We start from the raw sequence: 21342 nt of genomic DNA, 5'->3' as shown, positions 1-21342 counted from the left end.
CAAGATGATTTGATTGTTTATTTTAAGACATTGTAATATGATGCACCATACTTTTTTCTTAGCAATTGTTATAGTCTAATAAAAAATATTTATAAGTTGTTCTATATATACCTTTTTTTTCATCATATTCTCCACCAAACCAGATATGAACTGGCTCAGCAAATGCAGCCTCAGTCAGCTGAAGACCCCCTAGAAGCTGGAGCAGTGCCCCATGATATGCAGGTGGAGATTGAGGGAAACTCCCTTCAGCACCCACCTGGACGTTCAAGTGAGCAAGAAAACATGCTGGAACTTGGCCAAGCAGAAGGTGTAAATGGAGGCCAGCCGGTGACATTAGAAGCACAGTTGAGAGACCAACCACTGGTGCAAGAAGAAGGTAACAAGAATGGTCACACATAATCCCCAAGAGTATCTGGTGTTTCTATCATCATTGACTTACTGCCAGATGTGTATAGTACCGTACCGTTCGGTACGTTCTGCACAGTTCAAATAGGTCCTTATTAACCGCAGTTTTTCGGTTTTGCACTCAGACTACGTGGTAAATAGAAACAAAACAGGGCTTTGATGCGGTTCCTGGCTACCCCCAAAATATTGGAGTGATCGAGTTATTGTCTTTATTTCAGTAATATGTTTGTTTACCTCTTCCACTAAACAAGGCACAAAACCCGACTTGAAATAAGGGATACAGGGATTTTGTATACAAAACCATGGAGACAACAAGCCGGCCTGCGGTCCTTCTTGCTGTCCACTAATCAAGTGGGCATCCCTTACGGATATGAATGGCTCCCTGCTTGAAGTCACCATGAAAGGAGGGAGAAAAAAACGAAATTCGGCCTTTTGAACTCAAAATATGCCATTTACGTAAATCGTACAGATCCGATTAGTTTTTCCTGTGGGGGGGGTTCGTCACTGTCACTGACGTTCCACACATCCACCGTCCACACGCAGATGTAATTGGGAATATTACTCCGCGGTGGACTAATACGCGGCCTGAGGTTCCGCCTGTACTCTCAAAGTCACAGGAGTTGATGAGACCAGAAAGAAAATTCCGCTGCTTCTGCTGTTAATAAGTCACGGTACTCCGTTACAATGATCTAAATGTCGCTCGCTACTTTTATTAATCAATTATTGCTTATTTATCAACTACTTCGTGCGGGAGACTCCGACTTCCACTTCCGCATTGGGGGCTGTCAATCCAATTTAAGCTCTAGTAACGTTTAAGTCTAGTTCACCAATCAAACGTCACATGACTTCACACCTTCCATTGGGCTTCCTGGACATAGGTTTACACACTAGATAAGCCCACCCCGCTGATCGTCGTGCGTACGTGGAGACCATTTTGGGAAGGTCGTCATTACCATACCTACCATACCTTGTTTACATTTAGAGAAACAAAAACAACAGCTTTCATGTATTGTGGTATTTGTCTGGCAGTGTCTGGCCAAATGTGGATATTTCAGCTCATTTATAACGTGAGAAAACACTTAAATAAATTGCAGATGTTTTTTTTTGCAGTTTTGCATACACACACACAGCAACATCAGAATTTGTACATTCAGATTTTATTTTGTAATTAAAAAATATATATATTTATTGATGTTCATGCTGTCGTAAAAACATCAGAAGTTACTCACTGTTTATTCAGTACTTGAGTAATAATTTCACTGTTTACTTTTTACTCTTACTCAAGTAATTTTATGAAGGACTACTATTTACCTTTACTTGAGTCACATTATTGTCAAGTAACAGTACTCTTACTTGAGGACAATCTTTGGGTATTCTACCCACCTCTGGAGCGGTCATCCTCTATTGATACTCTTACTTTTAAGCAACATTTCTGTTCATCAGATCAGCCAGTGTGGTATTTGTTGCGCTGGTCTTTTGCATTTTCGCGTTGAGGTTCTGCGTGTCGTGGCCCTGGTTGTGGTCCCAAGTGGAACCACGAAGCGCACGTAACATCGACGACAAGAGTTGATCCGCTAGTACATTTTGTATGAATTAGGAAACGCGGCTACAATTATCTAATTAGTTTACTGATGTTAATGTCATGCCCTGCGATTGGCTGGCGACCAGTTCAGGGTGTGCCCCGCCTTTCGCCCAAAGATAGCTGGGATAGGCTCCAGCACGCCTGCGACCCGAGTGAGGATAAGCGGTACAGAAAATGGATTCATTGATTTTAATGTTAAATGTATTAAGCAACGGAGTGCTGTTAAGGATTATGTTACAACACAGAATGAACTAACTTCATATTCAGAAATGGCCAATAAAAACAGAAAAATATTGTACTTAATATTTTCCGGGAGGATGCATTTGGGAATAGCCTTTGAAGTTAGTAAAAGTGAAAAATGAAGTGAAACAGACAATGATTTTAGTAAATTTTTTTCCAGAATGAGAGTGCTTAAAAAGGAGGATGCAATTCATGTTAAAGCAGGCATCAGGTGCAGGTGGAGATGGGCCTGGCTCAAGTTGGAAGCCAGAACAAAAAAGCAAAGAAATGAGGCAAATTTAATTTTAAACTTAAATTTGTACATGAACATGTACTTGAGCGGTGTAAATAGGTTTTTTTATTTATTTATTTGCCTTATTGTACTATTTAGAGTCTTCCAGATTGCTTAATGTATGTTAAAATAATGTTTTTAAAAAAAATCTCTGTGGAGGCTCAGGGCATCCCCCCAGATCTCACCTGAAAGTAAAATTACTTTTTTTCACCTTTTTCATGCCTTTGGTGTTTGCATGTCTGCACTAGTACTATCCATCCATCCATTTTCTGAGCCGCTTCTCCACACTAGGGTCGCGGGCGTGCTGGAGCCTATCCCAGCTATCATCGGGCAGGAGGCGGGGTACACCTTGAACTGGTTGCCAGCCAATCGCAGGGCACATAGAAACAAACAACCATTCGCACTCACTGTCATGCCTACGGGCAATTTAGAGTCTCCAATTAATGCATGTTTTTGGGATGTGGGAGGTAACCGGAGTGCCCGGAGAAAACCCGCGCAGGCACGGGGAGAACATGCAAACTCCACACAGGTGGGGCCGGGGATTGAACCCGGGTCCTCAGAACTGTGAGGCTGACGCTCTAACCAGTCGTCCACCGTGCCGCCTGCACTAGTACTATTGAAGACTAAATTTTTAGCCCCTATGTGTCTCTTTTTCTGTGTTTACAGACTCCTATGTGACTACCCCACATGCTTTGCCTCAGAATATCACCCAATTTGAGACGTCAACACTCCCTCAGGCCACATTTGACCAGCAAGCTTTAACACAAGGTGCGTTCAGACAGATTTTTGTCTGTAAGAATTCAAATATACTGGTATTGTTTTATTGGACCAAACATCAACAATCACTATTAATGGCTAATTGTATTAGCTACCATTACAGTGCTGTCTAGTATGAAATAAATTTGTCGTGCATTGTTTGTTAGATCTTTTTAAATGCTTGTCTTGCGCTTTCTGTTGCACCACTTCACCATGACAGTCTTGATTGACTACTCAGTTAACAAAGAGAATAATTATTTCCATCTGTCCATTATTTCCATCATTTCCATCTGTCTTTCTCTCAGTTCAGTTTTTCGTGAGCTCTTGGAGATTCGGTTGCTGCTTTATACTATTGACTAAGCAAGTTCCATGTAGAAGCGGCAGTTGTCGCTTCACTGAAGGAGCCATAAGATCTTGAGAGGCTATTACTTTTCAGTTACAAACATCTGAAGTACTCTATCTAATGACATTTGAATACCCCTAGTACTGCATCACTGTCAGGATGCCGAGTGATGATTTTAAGTTTTTTTTTTGCATACATTACTTTTTAACTTGTAAATTACATGAGGTCTGAAATGCTGTCAAGAGCCTTTTGCTGCCATAATTATTTTTAACATTCAAAATATTTTATTCTATGTGGGCTCCTCCAGGCTTTACCATGACAGAATCAAGTTACAATCAAAGCCAGTTTTCCACTGTCCAGCAGCTACAGGATTCCAGTACCCTGGAGTCTCAGGCCCTGTCATCCAGCTTTCACTCTCCCAGTTTGCTTCATGTTCCCAATGCTGAAGTGGTGAGTCCTGGCCTCAAACATGTTCCCTCAGCCCTGGTCTCCATCAAACTCTGTGACTTATAGTGGTTCATGCATTGCATTTTAAATGAACTAAGACATGCGGCTCATACAGAACAGTCCTGAAACAAAATGAAGTCACTGATTACTATGAAAGTTTGCTTGATTAATAGCTCCCTTGGGGGATGACAATGATAAATCACTACATAAATTAAAAGTTTGATTAAAAAAATACTTATGATAGGATAGAATATGGAACGTTATTATTAAGTCTTGTGGAATTGTTTAAGGAAGGGGTGTCAAATTCATAATTCAGGGGCCACATAAAGCCTAATTTGATGTCAAATGGGCAGGACCACTAAAATCTTACCATCCATCCATTTTCTGAGCCGCTTCTCCTCACTAGGGTCGCGGGCGTGCTGGAGCCTATCCCAGCTATCATCGGGCAGGAGGCGGGGTACACCCTGAACTGGTTGCCAGCCAATCGCAGGGCACATACAAATAACCAACCATTCGCACTCACAGTCACACCTACGGGCAATTTAGAGTCTCCAATTAATGCATGTTTTTTGGGATGTTTCAAATTCATCCAAAACCGGCACGCAGGCCATATGTTTGACACCCCTGCTTTTCAAGCCTGATAATCCAATAGAAGCATGTCATCTCAAAAACTGTTATTTTATATTGGAAGTTTAAAAAAGGCATATTTTTGGAGTTGCTACACATTTGTATTTAAGTTCTCAAGCTGTTTTCAACACTTAAGATTTCCAAATAATTTTGTTTAAAAACAAAACAAAACAATCAAAAAAAAAACAACATAACGGACCCATGTGAAGACTGACCTAGTCGGACTGATTAGAATTGATTTGAAAATAATATGAAATCGACCAAATTTGGACTTAGGAGGTTTCCGCCCAACAGCAACAATGTGCAGCATGATCTATTGATTATTAATTGATAATCAATTAAGTATCTTGCTTATGCGTGTCTGAATGCAGTTGATTCAAACTGGTGTTGTCCTTTTCAATGTAGACAAATGGGCTTCTGCAGCAGAACAGTCAGGGAGACCTACAACTGGACAGTGAGCCACATGATTACCAGGAGGACAGTGAAGGCAACAGCAAGAGAGCATACAGGTTTAATTCAGACCCAGACTCATATGGGATTTTTGGGGCTTAACCCAAAACCGATTTTGGTGGGGGGCTAAACAAACTCATTTCTGTTATTTGGGCAGATAACTGTTATCCCCAATATTGTGAGGCAATGTAGCTGCTTTGAAAACATGCAGTGCATAACTGGATTAATGACTGCTGGCTGTGGTTTTGGTGCTATTGCAGTTTTGTGCTGCTGTGCTGTAGCCTACACATCATCAATCTTTATCATCTTTATTGTCATGAACATGCATGCATGCACCCTTCTACCTATGTATAATGCATTTTTACAATGCATGTTTTTGCTTCTACCCATATGATCAAAACATGAAGTATTATCTGTATTTTGTTAGTTTTTTTTCAAAGAATTATTCTGAAGTTAAGCACTTGGTTTGAACACTTAATCCTTTTTTTAATTGACTTGCTCTTATTTTCAAATTCACAGCCCTACTTTTATTTAGTAAATTAGAAAACACACAGTTGGGCTCATGTTTGATTACCCAGGCAGAATTTGTAAGATGGGTACAATTCTTTAAAGAAAACATGAAGGACCAGGTGAAACACATTTAATTTTATTTTAATAGTATTCAAATTATAGGGTCAAGCATTTCACAAAAGTATTTTTATTAAACAAAACATAACCATAAAGAAATTAAGGATGGCTGTTGTTCAGTCATCAGTCATATTAAAATAAATAAATAAATCAATAAAATAAAATATTTCGCAAATTCCGGCAGGGTATATAAACTTATGAGCACAACTGTACATATATGCACTCATACGTACCCCTGTCATATTGGAATGAAAGTGTAGGCTACACCTTTTTTTATAACCACTAGGTGGTGGTGGCTTTTTGGAATGAAAGCGTACAGGTTTTTCATAAACACTAGATGCCGGCATACATTTATAAAATGTGAAAGTTTTTTTTCCCCATTTGCCCCTATACTTATGTATAATGCGCACTATTGACTTTTGACAATTCTTTGGGGGGGGACTGCGCATTATACACGGGAAATTACGGTACTTATTTTCCACCAAAAGTTGTTAATAATTTCTTTAAAAATCAGACTGTGATTTTCTGGATTATTTTTTCTTCTTATTTTGTCTCTCATAGTGAAGTATACCTATGATGAAAATTAGAGGCCTCTCTCATATTTTTAAGCGGGAGAACTAAATGCTGACTAAATACTTTTTTTTGCCCCACTGTATAATGCATGTAAAACATTAGCCTCTGAAACTTATTTACACAGCTATTCAGCTTTATGGGTCTTTTTCTTTTAAATGCCCTTTGGGGGATGGTTCCACATCTCCACAGTTTCCACACATTTTGAAGTGTTTTATTTGTTCATTCATCAATTGAACAACATTCAACATTCTTAATTGCACAACACTCACTGCAATACTACAGTTTTCTTTCATACTATTTTACTCTATTTCTTTTAAATACTGTACTACAAGGTATTTGGAGATGTTTGGTTTTGTGAAAGTTATCTCGCGGATGGGTCTTTATGGAGATGGAGGAAATTTTACTCAGGAAGTGCTTCTAATACATTTTTCAACTCTTTAGGTGCAGTTGGTGTAATAAAGGCTTCAAAAAGTCAAGTCATCTAAAACAACATTTGCGCTCCCACACTGGCGAGAAGCCATTCAGATGTCAGCTCTGTGGAAGAGCTTTCGTGTCAGCTGGGGTGCTGAAATCCCATCTGAACACACATACAGGTTAAGTGTCTAAAGTGTGTTGAGAAATGTGAAACTGTCCCCAAATTACTGTGATTTTAGATATCTCAGTTATTTAAATTTAAACATTTAAACATTTTATTTCCCTTTTAGTCCTTCACAGTAATAAAAGGTTAAGGCTTTTTTTCCTTACCTTTTAAATCCTGACATTTATTTTCAAGAGTTTCCAGTACTGTTTCACCATTAAGTTCAATTAGTTTATAAGAACTTAGGTTTTCAGTGCATTCCTGGAGGGAAATCTTGTCCTTTTAAAATGTATTACACTATATCATAAGTCAAACCTTTTAGTGTCAAATGAAATGTAAAAACATTTTCATTTCAACACATCCTTCTCATGCCCTTCATCCCCAATGATAGGAGTGAAACCCTTCAAGTGTAACGTTTGTGACGCCTCCTTCACAACCAATGGCAGTCTGAACCGCCACATGATTATCCACGTCAAGTCATTCAAATGCTCAATGTGTGACGAGAGCTTCAGGACAAGCCTGCTGTGTAAAAAGCACATGAAAAAAGAGCATGCTTTAGAAGATCAAAGTAAGTAATCTCAGTTCACAACATGGTCACTCAAAGTTAGAATAAAAAAGAGAAACTATGATCCATTAAGTATATACTACACAGCAGTTGATTTAATTGTAGTGCACGAGTAGTTTAGTAGTACCTGTACATGCTGCTGCCTTTCATGCGGAGCGCATGGGTTCAACTTCCGACCAAGTTCCCCAGTACCCAGGCAATTCTGCTCATAAACTCAGATAAAATAAAATGGCTGTGTTGTGTTGTGTCAGCTCGGGCATCCGGCGTAATAACTGTGCAGAAGAAATCATGCCAATGACTTGCTGTGGTGACCGCTGATAGCACATTTTGAAAGTCGCAACATATTGATTGAATCGAATTATTGTTTTGATTCTTTTTAAATATACATGTTGAGATTTTGGTTAACTTACTTAGCTCTATAAGCGAGGCAAACTATTTTTGCACCACTGCAAATTATGACCACGATAATAAACGTAATGTTAATATATACCTTTCTGAAATGTCAATCAGAACTGAGCACATCTGAATTTGATATGATGTATAATTTTGTTATACAGTTCTGATTTTAGATTGTGTCAGTATAACTAATGTTGTGGCCCAGTGTATGTGTATACATTGCAACCTCTGGTTACTACCGGCCATATTTACTAACAATTAGGGTTACGCACAATATTTTCATAGAAAAATCATCTCTGTTCACTTACTATTTTCTACATGTGAAACGTTTTGCCGTGGACGGCGGAAGGATCTGTGTTGTACTTCTTCTCGTGCTATTTAACAATCATTAGCTCTGTGCATATCTCATTGCAATAAGTGTACTCAATATATATATATTTTTTTGCTCTCAATTAAACCTTAGAATGGCTCCTAAGAATAGTGGCAAGCATGCAGAGGAAGATGAAACTCAGGAGCAGGTGTCTTCTGCTATGTTACAAAAAATGTGCACGAAATGGAGTGATGTGCAGACATTTATCGAAAAGCTCCACCCAAATAAAACTGTGGCCAACAGAGCAATTGATCTTTTGAATGAGAACGTGATGTCCGACTTCCTGAAAAAAATTCTGAAAAGAAAAAGACAAGTTTCTCTGGATCGCTTTCTTATATCAAAATCAACCACTGATGATTTCGAAAACAGACAGACAGAAGAAAAAAAACAACTGAATAAGATTTATTATTATGGAAGGAGACTTTTTAGTCTGTGGAGGAGCTGTAGTCCTTCTCCCCTTTCTCCCCTCCTTAGTTAAAGATTTAAAGTTAAAGAGGAAGAAACAGATATGTTTGGTTAGTGTGTTATATATTTCATAATAGAGTTATTAGGGTCACCTGTTTTTATGTTGTAATGTATTTATTTTTAACCACACACCAATTAAAATTAGAAGAAATATAACTTCGAACGGATTAATTGTATTTCAATGAGAATTGAACGTTTCGTGTTACAAACGAGGTCAGGGAACCAATTAAGTTTGTAACCTGAGGTTCCACTGTATTTGTTTGTGCTGGAACTTTGTCTCCTATTGCCTCAGTTATTGGTTTGGAAGATCAAGATGTGGAGGAGGATGAAGACGAAGAAGATGAAGGGGATCAAAAAACATCGAAGAGACGGGGAATGGAAATCATCACTTTCACAGAGGAGCAGGCAGCAGAACTGGCAAAGGATCCTGGTGAGGAGGCATCTGTGTCAGAGCGAATCCTTTCCCAGTCTGCAGCTGAGAGGGATCGGATCAGTGAGATTAAAGACAAAGCGGTGGTGCTGGAGACAGAACCCAAGTTTCCGAACTGCTGCACTTTCTGCCCCAAGAGCTTCAAGAAGCCCAGTGATCTTGTCAGGTAATGAGAGCCCCATTTTAATACCATGATACTAATATGAATATCAACATGTGACACTGTCGCCCACAACACAACTGCAATTTAATGAACAAAGCATGTATAAAATCACATAATTTGAATGTGCCAGAAGTGTGAAAATGACTTAAGTCAGTAAATAATACAAGGTTGTACTTTCTAATTACAAATAATTTAAGGCTTGTGACTACGCCATCAAGCTTTTTTTGTTTTATTATGTATTCACAGACTTGGCGTCTTTTGATGTTGTTGTTGTTCTTGTTTTTTTTTTTAATTGATAGTTTCCAAATGCTTACCACTATTGATTTGTATTTACATTCCACTTCACAACTGTAGGGAAAACCAAGAAGCACAACTCTCAAACTTTTACCCATATTGTCTAGGCACATTCGAATCCACACTGGAGAAAGACCGTACAAGTGTGATGAATGTGGGAAGAGTTTTACTGTTAAATCTACTCTGGATTGTCATGTGAAGACACACACAGGTTAGTCGTTATGCTCTTTACTTCTTTATGAAGTTGAGTAAATTCTTTGTCAGTATTTTTAGATTGAAGTCAAGGTGTAGGTTAACTACATGGCTACATACATATTGTTAGCCTAAAATACTTGCCCAAGTAATTTTTGACTGACTGTCATAATGTCAATAAAAACTACCAAAGTGCTTGCTAAAAATACTTTTCTCAGTCCTCCAGGTCATGGTAATCTGAAAAATGTAATCAAGGCTTTCTACTTTGTTTTTGTTGTTTCCAAAAAACTTACAAATAATAATAATAACTTTCACATTCACTTCCTACATGTCTTCTAATTTTTGCAGGTCAGAAACTGGTCAACTGCCACATGTGCAACACTTCCTTCTCTACAAAGGGTAGCTTAAAGGTGCACATGCGGCTCCACACTGGATCCAAGCCCTTCAAATGCCCGTTTTGTGACCTTCGCTTTCGAACTTCTGGGCATCGCAAAACCCACATCCAATGCCACTTGCGGGCTAATGGCGAGAGCCGCAAGTCCAAACGGTCTTCCTCGTCTTCTGCTCAGACCCGTCAAAGTCAAGACACAGGGCATGATGGGGCCTCAGGACACGGCCAGCATACGACAGTATCAGAGGCACTTCAGACTGTGGGGCTGCTCCAAACCCCCAACTCTGACAACATCTACCTCCCAGCAAACCAAGTGCTGACTGGGCAGTTTGACCAGAATCTGTTACAGTCGGGCCTGGTGGGACAGGCAATTCTGCCTACCTCAATGTCAGGTATGGTCTGCTTTCATACCACATGAAGTTTAAGCACTTGTTCAAATGTACTATTGCAGTCATGAATTGAGCATTTGATTTTGACACTCATGCATTGTTTTAAGAGACACATTTTACTGTTTATTGGTTAACGTCAGTTCAACGTGAGCTAAGTTTTATTTAAAGTATCAAAATAATAATTGAAAAAGTTGAGTCAAATATTGTAACAAAACTTCTATAAGCTGTTGGCAAGTTTCTTTCACGGGTGAGAAGTTAGAGCTTGACATTTGTTGAGTGATATTTTTCCTTTTTAAAAGAATGTGAGATAGAGAGAAGTACATTGTAAGTTAGTTACATCCTTCAAGTGACAACAACTTGGGCATTTCAAGATGATGTTAAATGAAGTCTTGTTTGTGGAAGTGACATGTAAGTATCATCAGTTCTAGACTCTGGACCATCATCTGACACTATCTTTACTGAATAGCTGCGGGCCATATCTCTGATGAGTCTGCTACGGACATGAAGGAAGGTTCTTATACGCCACAAATTCACCTTCAGTATAGTGTCCTCCTTCTCCAGAAACCAGCTTTAGATTGTTGTGATGATTGTTTTTTTTTATGGGTCCACTATCCTCGAAAGTGCCCGGATTGTCTGCGAAAGTTTAAGAAACTAATAAAACCAAAGTAATCTATCTTTTTACACCTCTGTGAGCAGCTGACCATTGTAATGGAAATTTGAAAGAACAAAAAACAAATCTTCACATGGAGAAGAGACTATACAGCCATTTTTGACTGAAATGTAATTGTAGTGTTGCAATGCTTGCTCTGTCATCAGAAGGTAACACCTGCCTGTATTTTCTCAGGTTCCTTATTTAGCATCAATTGCAGTTTGAAATTGCACACTCCTGCTTAAAGGTCAGAGGACAAAGATTGAAATTTTTTTTTCATAACTCTAGAACCGCTTTACAAACCACGTGCCATTTCGAAGTGATTATATAGCAGATATACAGCACTTAAATCGATAAATATGATGCAGAACGCTCCTTCTGCTTTTTGCATCCAGCGCCTTCCGGTCTTCGTCTCTTTCCGCCGCTGTGACGTCACACGAGCCAAACAGCCTGTTCATTTGCCGTTCTGTGCTATTATTCCATGCTGTTGTTCCTGTCCTTCTGTATATGTTGTCGTATGATTTAACAGTGTCACAATGGTTTATTTTGTGGCATTTGGTTGTACAAATGGTTCAGGCAGTGGCAAGAGTTTTTTTGGGGGTTTCCAAGTGAAAAAGGAATATGTGACCAGTGGATAGGGAAGGTCAATCAACGGGAAGAAACGTGGTCAGCTATGGGTGCATAGCAAGCATTCCAAACTCTGTGCCGATCACTTCAAACCGGCGTGCTTTGAGAAAGACTTAGCAAAAAGATTTGGATACAGTGGTAGAGGCTGAAACCAACTGCGGTACCAACTATTTTTCTTACGCCTATCGGGACTTCAAGAGAACTAAATCTTGCAGCCGCCACAGTGCCGCGGCATAGACAAGAGGTGAGGATTTCCTTGTATACACCTACAATGCTATTATGGTTACTATGCACTGGGAAGTAGGAAAAAAGACCCACGCAGTACTTTTCAGTACTGTCGTCTGTACTTTTGCCTTTTTGACAAGCCAACCGACACAGCAAAGACTTTCTGTGCGGCGTGTTATGACGCGACTCGAGCGAGGGGCACACAATATATAGGAATACTGCATACTATGTAAAAGCTTGTGCTGTGTCACTGAAACATATATGAATATATAATACGTATAGTCGTGCTAAAAAATATTGGCACCCTCGGGGGGCCAATATTTCTAGCCATGACTGTATAAAAAGACATGCTTTTGACATACCGTCACATTGACCCAGTGGCCACTCTCTTTTTCTGTTGTACAGCTGCTACTTGGCTGCTCGTCGTCGTCACTGTCAGGTTCCGACCAGCTGATCGGCTCAAACGTACGCTTTGACGATGCCAAGTTCAGTTGGGTGCTCCTGTACGTCGAAATCCTCCTCATCCTCATATTCCAACACGTTGCTCGCCATTGCGTATAGTGTGTAGTGCGTTGTTTGTCAATTGCAACGTCACTTCTGGTAGCCCTTGTGGTGGATAGAGTAACCATACCCCAGTGTTTTGAGCTTCGGGTATGTTCGGGGAGGGCTCAATATGCGTCATAAAAACCTCACAACTATAAACACTTGCTGGAAGTTATGTGCATGTATTACATAACATAAACAATGCAAATATGAATTTTAACTGACCCCATAACATCTTTGTCATCTGACCTTCCTTTAATAGTTGCTGTAGGATGGCTTTCTGGTGATTGCTTTCGTCTCCATGCACATTATACTTAATGTGCACTCACAATTATACTAATTGTGAGTGCACATCTCACCATAAGAAAAGATCACCTCCTATTTTAGCATCCAGGGAGAGGATTTGATACATTTTCAGATATTCTTTGTTGTCGTCCTATCTTTTGGCCATTGGAGATCATGACAGCCTTAACTCAGAGATTATTTTTTCCAACAGGAACCATTAAGGGGCTGTAGCTCTACAACCGGGCAATACTTTTAATACTTGGTGCTTTGTCATTTATAAAATATCAACTATTTACTCCAAGTGCTATTCTCCACTGGTATCATGCAAGGATTTTGTTCATCGACATCATTGCTATTACGTATATACGCACACATTGGGTGTGTAATATAACTGTTACTCAATAGTAACATAGTCTGTTCAGTTGAAACAAAAATAAGATTCTTAATGTAAAAGCTAAGTGCTTGTGTGTGTACATGTGTGTGTGTGTGTGTGTGTGTGTGTGTCCGCGTGCATGTTTGTGTGTTCGTGGTGGCAGATGTGAATGTGTCCCTATCAGATGGGCTGACCACACTTGAAGGGATTCACCTCCAGTTGACTCCTGCCAACTTGGTGTGCCCGAATGTCCAGATCTCTGGCATCGACACGAGCAATTTAAACAACATAACACTTCAGGTGATGCACGTCTCCTTCTAAACCTTGTTTTAGTGTAGTTTGTTTTCTGTGGCTTTGGTCACAACTCCATATTAGTCACACATGAAACCTGAGTGCTATGTTATAGATTTAGTTCATAGAATGATCCAAATCTTGAGACAAGTATGAATCACTGTGGACTACGTTTCCTGTTTGTATTGGGATATAATAAACTATAGCCATGAAAACCACAGGCCACAACATTAGCTACATCTTCACAATCTCCACAATAACACATTGTTTTGTTTGATACTGTCAGAGAGGTGTTACCGTAATACCTCGTATGTAATACGCTCTCGAGTATAATGCACACCCCCCCAAAGTTGACGCCAGAAATTGAGAAGTCTTTTACCGATGAACAACCAATGAAGTTCGGACGTTGTGTTAAACATAAATAAAAACAGAATTTGCAAATCATGTTCAACCTATATTTAATTGAATACACTACAAAGACAAGATATTTAATGTTCAAACTGACAAAGGTTATTGTTTTCAGCAAATAATCATTAACTTTCCAAAAACGCTGGGACAGGGTCATGTTTACCACTGTGTTAAATCACTATTTCTTTTAACAACATTCAATAAACGTTTGGGAACTGAGGCCACTAATTGTTGAAGCTTTGTAGGTGGAATTCTTTCCCATTCTTGCTTGATGTACAGCTTCAGCTGTTCAACTGTCCGGGGTCTTTTACGTATTTTACGCTTCATAATGCGCCACACATTTTCAATGGGAGACAGGTCCATACTGCAGGCAGGCCAGTCTAGTACCCGCACTCTTTTACTACAAAGCCACGCTGCTGTAACACTAACCCAGCCCCATACACTTACGGATGTAGCGCCGAACTGTATTTACTGACATTGGTTTTCTGAAGGTTGCCGAGCCCATGTGGTGATATCCTTTACACACTGATGTCGGTTTGGAGTTACGTTTTGACATTGCGGCTTTAAGGTAGCGGCTTACCCTTCCCACATGAACATTGACAGATGAGCCGACTGATGTACGAAAACTGCATAGGTGATCTGTTCGGATGATACATTCCCTTCTGGTTCCCAAATAATAGTTAACACGCAACAACAAGATGCAGGGGGAGGGGTGGGGATAATCACACAGTCTATTAGCATTCACTTTATTAACTATTTAGGGGATTAGGGGACAAACTGACATAAAGCATTTTAACAGCTATTTACAGTGGGTACGGAAAGTATTCAGACCCCCTTCAATTTTTAACTCTTTGTTATAGTGCAGGCATTTGCTAAAATCATTTAAGTTCATTTATTTTCATTTTCCTCATTAATCTACACACAGCCCCCCATATTGACAGAAAAAAAATTTATTATCACAAAAAAACCCTGAAATATCACACAGCCATAAGTATTCAGACCCTTTGCTCGGTATTTAGTAGAAGCACCCTTTTGAGCTTATACAGCCGTGACTCTATGGGAATGATGCACTCCTGGATTTGGGGATCCTCTGCCATTCCTCCTTGCAAATCGTCTCCAGTTCTGTCAGGTTGCACGGTGAACGTTGGTGGACAACCATTTTCAGATGTCTCCAAAGATGCTCAATTGGGTCTCAGTCAGGGCTCTGGCAGGGCCATTCAAGAACAGTCACGGCGTTGTTCTGAAGCCACACCTTGTTATTTTTGCGCTTAGGGTCATTGTCTTGGTGTAAGGTGAACCTTTGGCCCAGTCTGAGGTCCTGAGCACTCTGGAGAAGGTTTTCATCCAAGATATCCCTGTAGTTGGCCGCATTCATCTTTCCTTCGATTGCAACCAGTCGTCCTGTCCCTGCAGCTGAAAATCACCTCCACAGAATGATGCTACCACCACCATGCTTCACTGTTGGGACTGTATTGGACAGGTGATGAGCAGTGCCTGGTTTTCTCCACACATACCGCTGAGAATCAAGGCCAAAAAGTTCTATCTTGGTCTCATCAGACCAGAGAATATTATTTCTCAGTATCTTGGAGTCCTTCAGGTGTGTTTTAGCAAACTCCATGCAGGCTTTCATGTGTCTTACACTGGGGAGAGGCTTCCGTCGGCCCACTCTGCCATAAAGCCCCGACTGGTGGAGGGCTACAGTGATGGTTGACTTTCTAGAACTTTCTTCCATCTCCAGCTGCATCTCTGGAGCTCAACCACAGTGATCTTTGGGTTCTTCTTTACCTCTCACCAAGGCTCTTCTGCCCCAATTGCTCAGTTTGGCCGGACGGCCAGCTCTTGGAAGGGTTCTGATCGTCCCAAACGTCTTCCATTTAAGGATTATGGAGGCCACTGTGCTCTTAGGAACCTTAAATTCAGCAGATTTTTTTGTAACCTTGGCCAGATCTGTAACTTGCCACAATTCTGTCTCTGAGCTCTTCAGGCAGTTCCTTTGACCTCATGTTTCTCATTTGCTCTGACATGCACTGTGAGGTGTAAGGTCTTACATAGACAGGCTTTCCTAAAGTCCAATCGGTCTGCAAAAATTTCAACAATTATTTTTTTTTTTCCTGTCAATATGGGATGCTGTGTGAACATTGAGGGAAAAAATAACTTAAATGATTTTAGTAAATGGCGGCACGGTGGCCGACTGGTTAGAGCGTCAGCCTCACAGTTCTGAGTACCCGGGTTCAATCCCCGGCCCCGCCTGTGTGGAGTTTGCATGTTCTCCCCGTGCCTGCGTGGGTTTTCTCCGGGCACTCCGGTTTCCTCCCACATCCCAAAAACATGCATGAATTGGAGACTGTAAATTGCCCGTAGGCATGACTGTGAGTGCGAATGGTTGTTTGTTCCTATGTGCCCTGCGATTGGCTGGCAACCAGTTCAGGGTGTACCCTGCCTCCTGCCCGATGACAGCTGGGATAGGCTTCAGCACCCCCGCGACCCTAGTGAGGAGAAGCGGCTCAGAAAATGGATGGATGGATGGATTTTAGTAAATGGCTGCAATATAATAAAGAGTGAAAAATTTAACGGGGGTCTGAATACTTTCCGTACATACTGTACAGTGACACTAGGCATCCTGGGAAATATTCTGATAGCAAGCTGGACGACTTCACCACGTAGCATCTGAGTTTTTCACAGCATGCCTAGCGTTGTTGTAAATGTTTTATGTCAGTTAGTCTCCGAATCTCCTAAATAGTTAATAAAGTGAATGATAATAGACCTTATGTGTGTTTATCCTCCCTCTGCATCTTGTTGGAGCGTGTTAACAATTTATTTTTTGGGGGGGTTTTTTAGAACTAGAAGTGAATGTATCATCCCAACAGATGACCGATCTAGTTTTCATTTCATCGTGCAAGTCGGCTCACATGTCAGTGCTCCCGTGCAAGGGGTAAGCACCCACCTTAAAACTGCAGTATCAAAACTGAACTCTAGATTGAACCATCCATCCATCCATTTACCGCCGCTTATCTTCACTACAGTCGCTGGCGTCCTGGAGCCCATTGTACCTGACTCTGGGCGAGAGGCAGGGTACACCCTGAACTGGTCACCAGCCAATCACAGGGCACATAGAAACAAACAACCATTCGCACTCACATTCACACCTCTGGGCAATTTAGAGTTTTCAATGAACTGACCATGCATGAACATGCAAACTCCACAGAGGCGAGGCCGGATTTGAAAACCGGTCCTCAGAACTGTGAGGTAGATGTGCTTACCAGTCGCCCAACTTACCGCCCTAGAGTGAACCATAGCTATAATATTAAACACATTATTCAGGAGTGAATAAATTTCTGCATATGAGTGATTTCTTAAAGGAAACATTAGATTACAAAGTGGCAGAACCTTAATTCGAATACATTATATGTCATTATAAAGGTATATATTTATTAGTATATCTCATTGTAATACAGAGGAATATTTAAACTTTTCCTATACCTACAGTATGTATAATGCACACTATTAAAAATTTATTATTCTTTTTTTTGGGGGGTGGGGGGAATTGCGCATTATACACGAGAAATTACAGTAATTAAAAAATTTTATAAGTTGTAATGTGAAACTACTGCACTGCAACAATCAAAGACATATTTCTGCAGTTCTACAGTGCTGCAAACAACACCAGTAATACATTATTGAGTGAATACCTCTTAGTTGTTAAAAAAAATATCTTTTTTTTTTTTTATCTTTTAAGCCAAACATTTGGATGTAGGAATTGTATCAGATCTCATTACATAAGATATTTAGTTATGGCTGGTGAGTGTAAATCTTCAATTATATAAACCTAACTATTGGTGTTAGGCCATGCTTATACTGTACCTGCATGTGCTCATGCGTACCCTGTTAAAATGTAATAGCAATAATAATAATGGATGTTAAAAAAATTATAAGTCTTCTACGAGCTAGATTTAATTCCCAATCATTCACGTGACACCATGTGTTCTTGTGCAGATAGACCATGCCCTTCTCCAACAGACGCTACAGCAGGGGGGCCTTCTCTCACACCCTCTGAGCGTTGACACCGGTCTTGTCCTCCACTCTAGCAGTCAGCTCATGTCTTCTAGTGACCCATCTGTGTCAGCCAATCTTGTCCTCCAGCCCCTGAGCAGCCTGGGCCTACAACCCTCCACCATCACCCCTGCCCAGGTCACAATGCCTGGCCTCTCTGAGCAGGACACTGCAGGTATGTTCCCTCATTGTGAACATTGTTAACAATATTTCTTGAGCTGAATAATGAGTGGTGAGCTTTCCCATCACTCTACATCCAGGCTCTCAGGACCTGAGCCATGTCATGGGCAGCACTGGGTTGGTGAGTGGAGGCACAGGCAGTCAGGAGATTACGCTCACTATCAACAATTCCAGCCTCACACATGCTCTAGCGCAAGTACAAGCAACAGCTTCTGGTTCCAACACCGCATCAGGAAACCCTCAAGAGATCACGCTCACCATATCAGGTATTGCGCTGCAACATGTCCTTTGTACATTCCAATCTTGTTTTCTCTTCATTCAGACAATAACATAGAGAGGAAGAAACATTCTGTCCAATTTTAGTCCCATTTTTCTTGATTTCTTAATTCAGGGAGAACTTTCTTACAGTAAAAATTAAAAGGAAATAGCAACAATCCCTCTTTATAATACCAAGAAGAAGAAATAGCAAGAATGCCTTTGTAAAAATGCTAAGAAGAATAAATTAGGATTTATTTTAATAATACGCGGCTGAAATAAGTATTTAACACGTCACCATTTGTCTCATTAAATATACTTCCAGCGGTGCTATTGACCTGAACATTTCACCAGATGTTGGGAACAACCCAAGTAATCCATACATACAAAGAATGTAGAACAAACAAGCTCAGAAATTAAGTTTTGTGTAAAAATGTGAAGTGGCACAGGGAAAAACTGTAGAACACATGAAGAAAAGAAGGTCCAAAAAGGCGTGGAAACACAAGATCTATCAAGAATCAAACAGCATCCCAGCCCCTTGTCAGTGCAAACGAGTATCAGCTGGTTCAATCCTAATTGATGGCCTACAAAAAGGTCTCTTCGCCCAGGTGTGAGTCAAGACACATCTCATGATGGGTAAGAGCAGAGAGCTGTCTCAAGATCAGCAAAAACTAATATTTGCAATACAGCTTCTGAACGTTCCAGTGAGCATCGTTGGGGCCATAATGCTTAAATTGAAATCCAATCATACCACCATAGATTTTGCCTTGATCAGGTGCTCCTTGCAAGATTTCGGACAAAGGAATGCAAAGAATAATCAGAAGAGTTGTCCAAGAGCCAAGGACCACCTCTGGAGAGCTTCAAAAAGACCTGGAATTAGTAGGTACTGTTGTCACAAGGAAAATAGTGAGTAATGCACTCCGCCATCATGGCCTTCATGCACGCTCATCACGCAAGACTCAAGTGCTGAAAAAAAGCATCTCATAGCTCGTTTAAAGTTTACGGAACAACATTTGGACAAGCCAGTTAAATACTGGGAGAATATAAGATGAGATCAAAATTGAACTGTTTGGATGCCATAATGCACAAATACATGCAAATCAGTCACCTTTCGGCGAAATTCGCCGTTTGAATCGTACAGATCCGATGAGTTTTTCCCTGCCGCGGGGCTCGTCGTCGCTGTCTTCATCGTAGGCTGGTTAATACTCCATGAATGCTGGCAGCTAGATCCTTTCCACACATCCACCATCCACATACAGATGTCATTTCTGAATATTATTCTGTACCGGCTGGCACGCTGGACGACTGGTTAGCACAGGTGCCTCACAGTTCTGGGGACCGGGGTTCAAGTCACCTGTGTGCAGTTTGCATGTTCCCCCCCTGCCAGGGTGGGTTTTCCCTGGGCATTCCGGTTGCCTCCCACATCCCAAAAACATGCGTGGTAGGTAGATTGAAGACTCTAAATTAACTGTAGGTGTGAATGTGAGTGCGAATGGTTGCCCTGCGATTGGCTGGCGACCAGTTCAGGGTGTACCCTGCCTCCCGCCCGAAGATAGCAGCCCGTGACCCTAGTGAGGATAAGCAGTAAAGAAAATGGATGGATATTCTCCAGTGGACTAATATGCGAAAGCGCATCTGGCCGAGGTTCCGCCTGTGCGCTCGGGACCTGCTTTGGAGTCACAGGAGTTGATGACACCAGATGTTAAGAAGTAACGGTACTTTTACTCCGTTTCAATTATCTAAATGTCGCACGCAATTTTATTTATCAATTATTGCTTATCAACAATTTCTTGCGCGAGACTTCGACTTCGACATTGGGCGCTGTTTGCACCAATCCAGTTTAAGCGCTAGTAACGTTTAAGTCTAGTTCACCAATCACATGACACAAGATAGTCACATGACCTCACACAACGTCTTCTATTGGGCTTCTCAGGCATAGGTATTAACACTAGATAAGCCAGCCTGGCTGACTGTCGTGCCTACGTGGCGGCCAAGTTTGGAAGGTCGTCGTTACCATGAAGGACACGGCGCACTACTCGTGTTTACATTTAGACAAACAAAAACAACAGCTTTCATTTATTGTAGTATTTGTCTGGCACTATCTACACTAAACGTGGATATTTCAGCCCACTTATAACTTGAAAAAACACCTTGCAGTAAAAAACATTTTATTTTATTTTTATTTTATTGATGTTCATGCTGTGGTTAAAAAATCAGAAGTTACTCACTATTTACTCAGTACTTGTGTAATTATTTCACTATGTACTTTTTACTGATTCTCAAGTCATTTTCTTGGAGGACGATTTTTTACTTTTACTCGAGTCACATTATCGTCAAGTAACAGTACTCTTACGTGAGTACAATATTTGGCTACTCTACCCACTTCTGGAGCAGACATCCTCTGTTGTTACTCTTACGTTTAAGCAAAATTTTTTGCTCATCAGATCAGCCAGTGTCGTATTTGTTACACTGGTCTTTTGTATTTTCGTGTTGAGGTGGTGCGGGTTGTGGCCCTGGTTGCGGTCCCAGTGGAACCGCGACGCACATAATATCGGCGACAAGAGCTAATCCGCTAGTACATCTTGTATTAATTAGGAAACGCGCCGACAATTACCTAATTAGTTTACGGATGTTAATGTTAATGTTATTAAGCGACGGAGCGATGATAGGGGTTATTTTACAACATCGAATGAACTAAGTCCAAATTCAGCAATGGCCCAAAAAAAATATATATATATATTTTCCTGGAGGATGTATTTGGGATTAGCCTTTGAAGTTGGTAATAATGAAATATTACGTGAAACAGACAATGATTTTAGTCAATTATTTCCCACAATGAGAGTGCTTAAAGAGAAGGATGCTATTCATGTGGCACAGCTTAAAGCAGGCATCGGGTGCAGGTG

At 40.6% G+C, this 21342-nt stretch overlaps 1 protein-coding gene across 1 annotated transcript in view; it reads left to right on the top strand.

Moving 5' to 3' along the window:
* Window positions 1-21342, top strand: part of LOC133401195 (zinc finger protein 236-like) — a 44170-nt gene that overhangs the window by 15514 nt on the left and 7314 nt on the right. The window contains exons 14-25 of the mRNA XM_061673882.1: window positions 144-376; window positions 3165-3266; window positions 3905-4047; window positions 5077-5180; window positions 6763-6914; window positions 7290-7466; window positions 8987-9290; window positions 9689-9792; window positions 10122-10556; window positions 13419-13555; window positions 17948-18179; window positions 18265-18450. Coding sequence (XP_061529866.1) covers window positions 144-376; window positions 3165-3266; window positions 3905-4047; window positions 5077-5180; window positions 6763-6914; window positions 7290-7466; window positions 8987-9290; window positions 9689-9792; window positions 10122-10556; window positions 13419-13555; window positions 17948-18179; window positions 18265-18450 — 2309 coding nt within the window. The remainder of the gene's footprint in view (window positions 1-143; window positions 377-3164; window positions 3267-3904; window positions 4048-5076; window positions 5181-6762; window positions 6915-7289; window positions 7467-8986; window positions 9291-9688; window positions 9793-10121; window positions 10557-13418; window positions 13556-17947; window positions 18180-18264; window positions 18451-21342) is intronic.

The sequence above is a fragment of the Phycodurus eques genome, chromosome 4 (genome assembly GCF_024500275.1).
Source record: "Phycodurus eques isolate BA_2022a chromosome 4, UOR_Pequ_1.1, whole genome shotgun sequence".
Taxonomy (NCBI): Eukaryota; Metazoa; Chordata; class Actinopteri; order Syngnathiformes; family Syngnathidae; genus Phycodurus; species Phycodurus eques.
The sequence above is the reverse complement of the archived record's forward strand: the minus strand, read 5'-3'. Positions and strand labels throughout refer to the sequence as shown.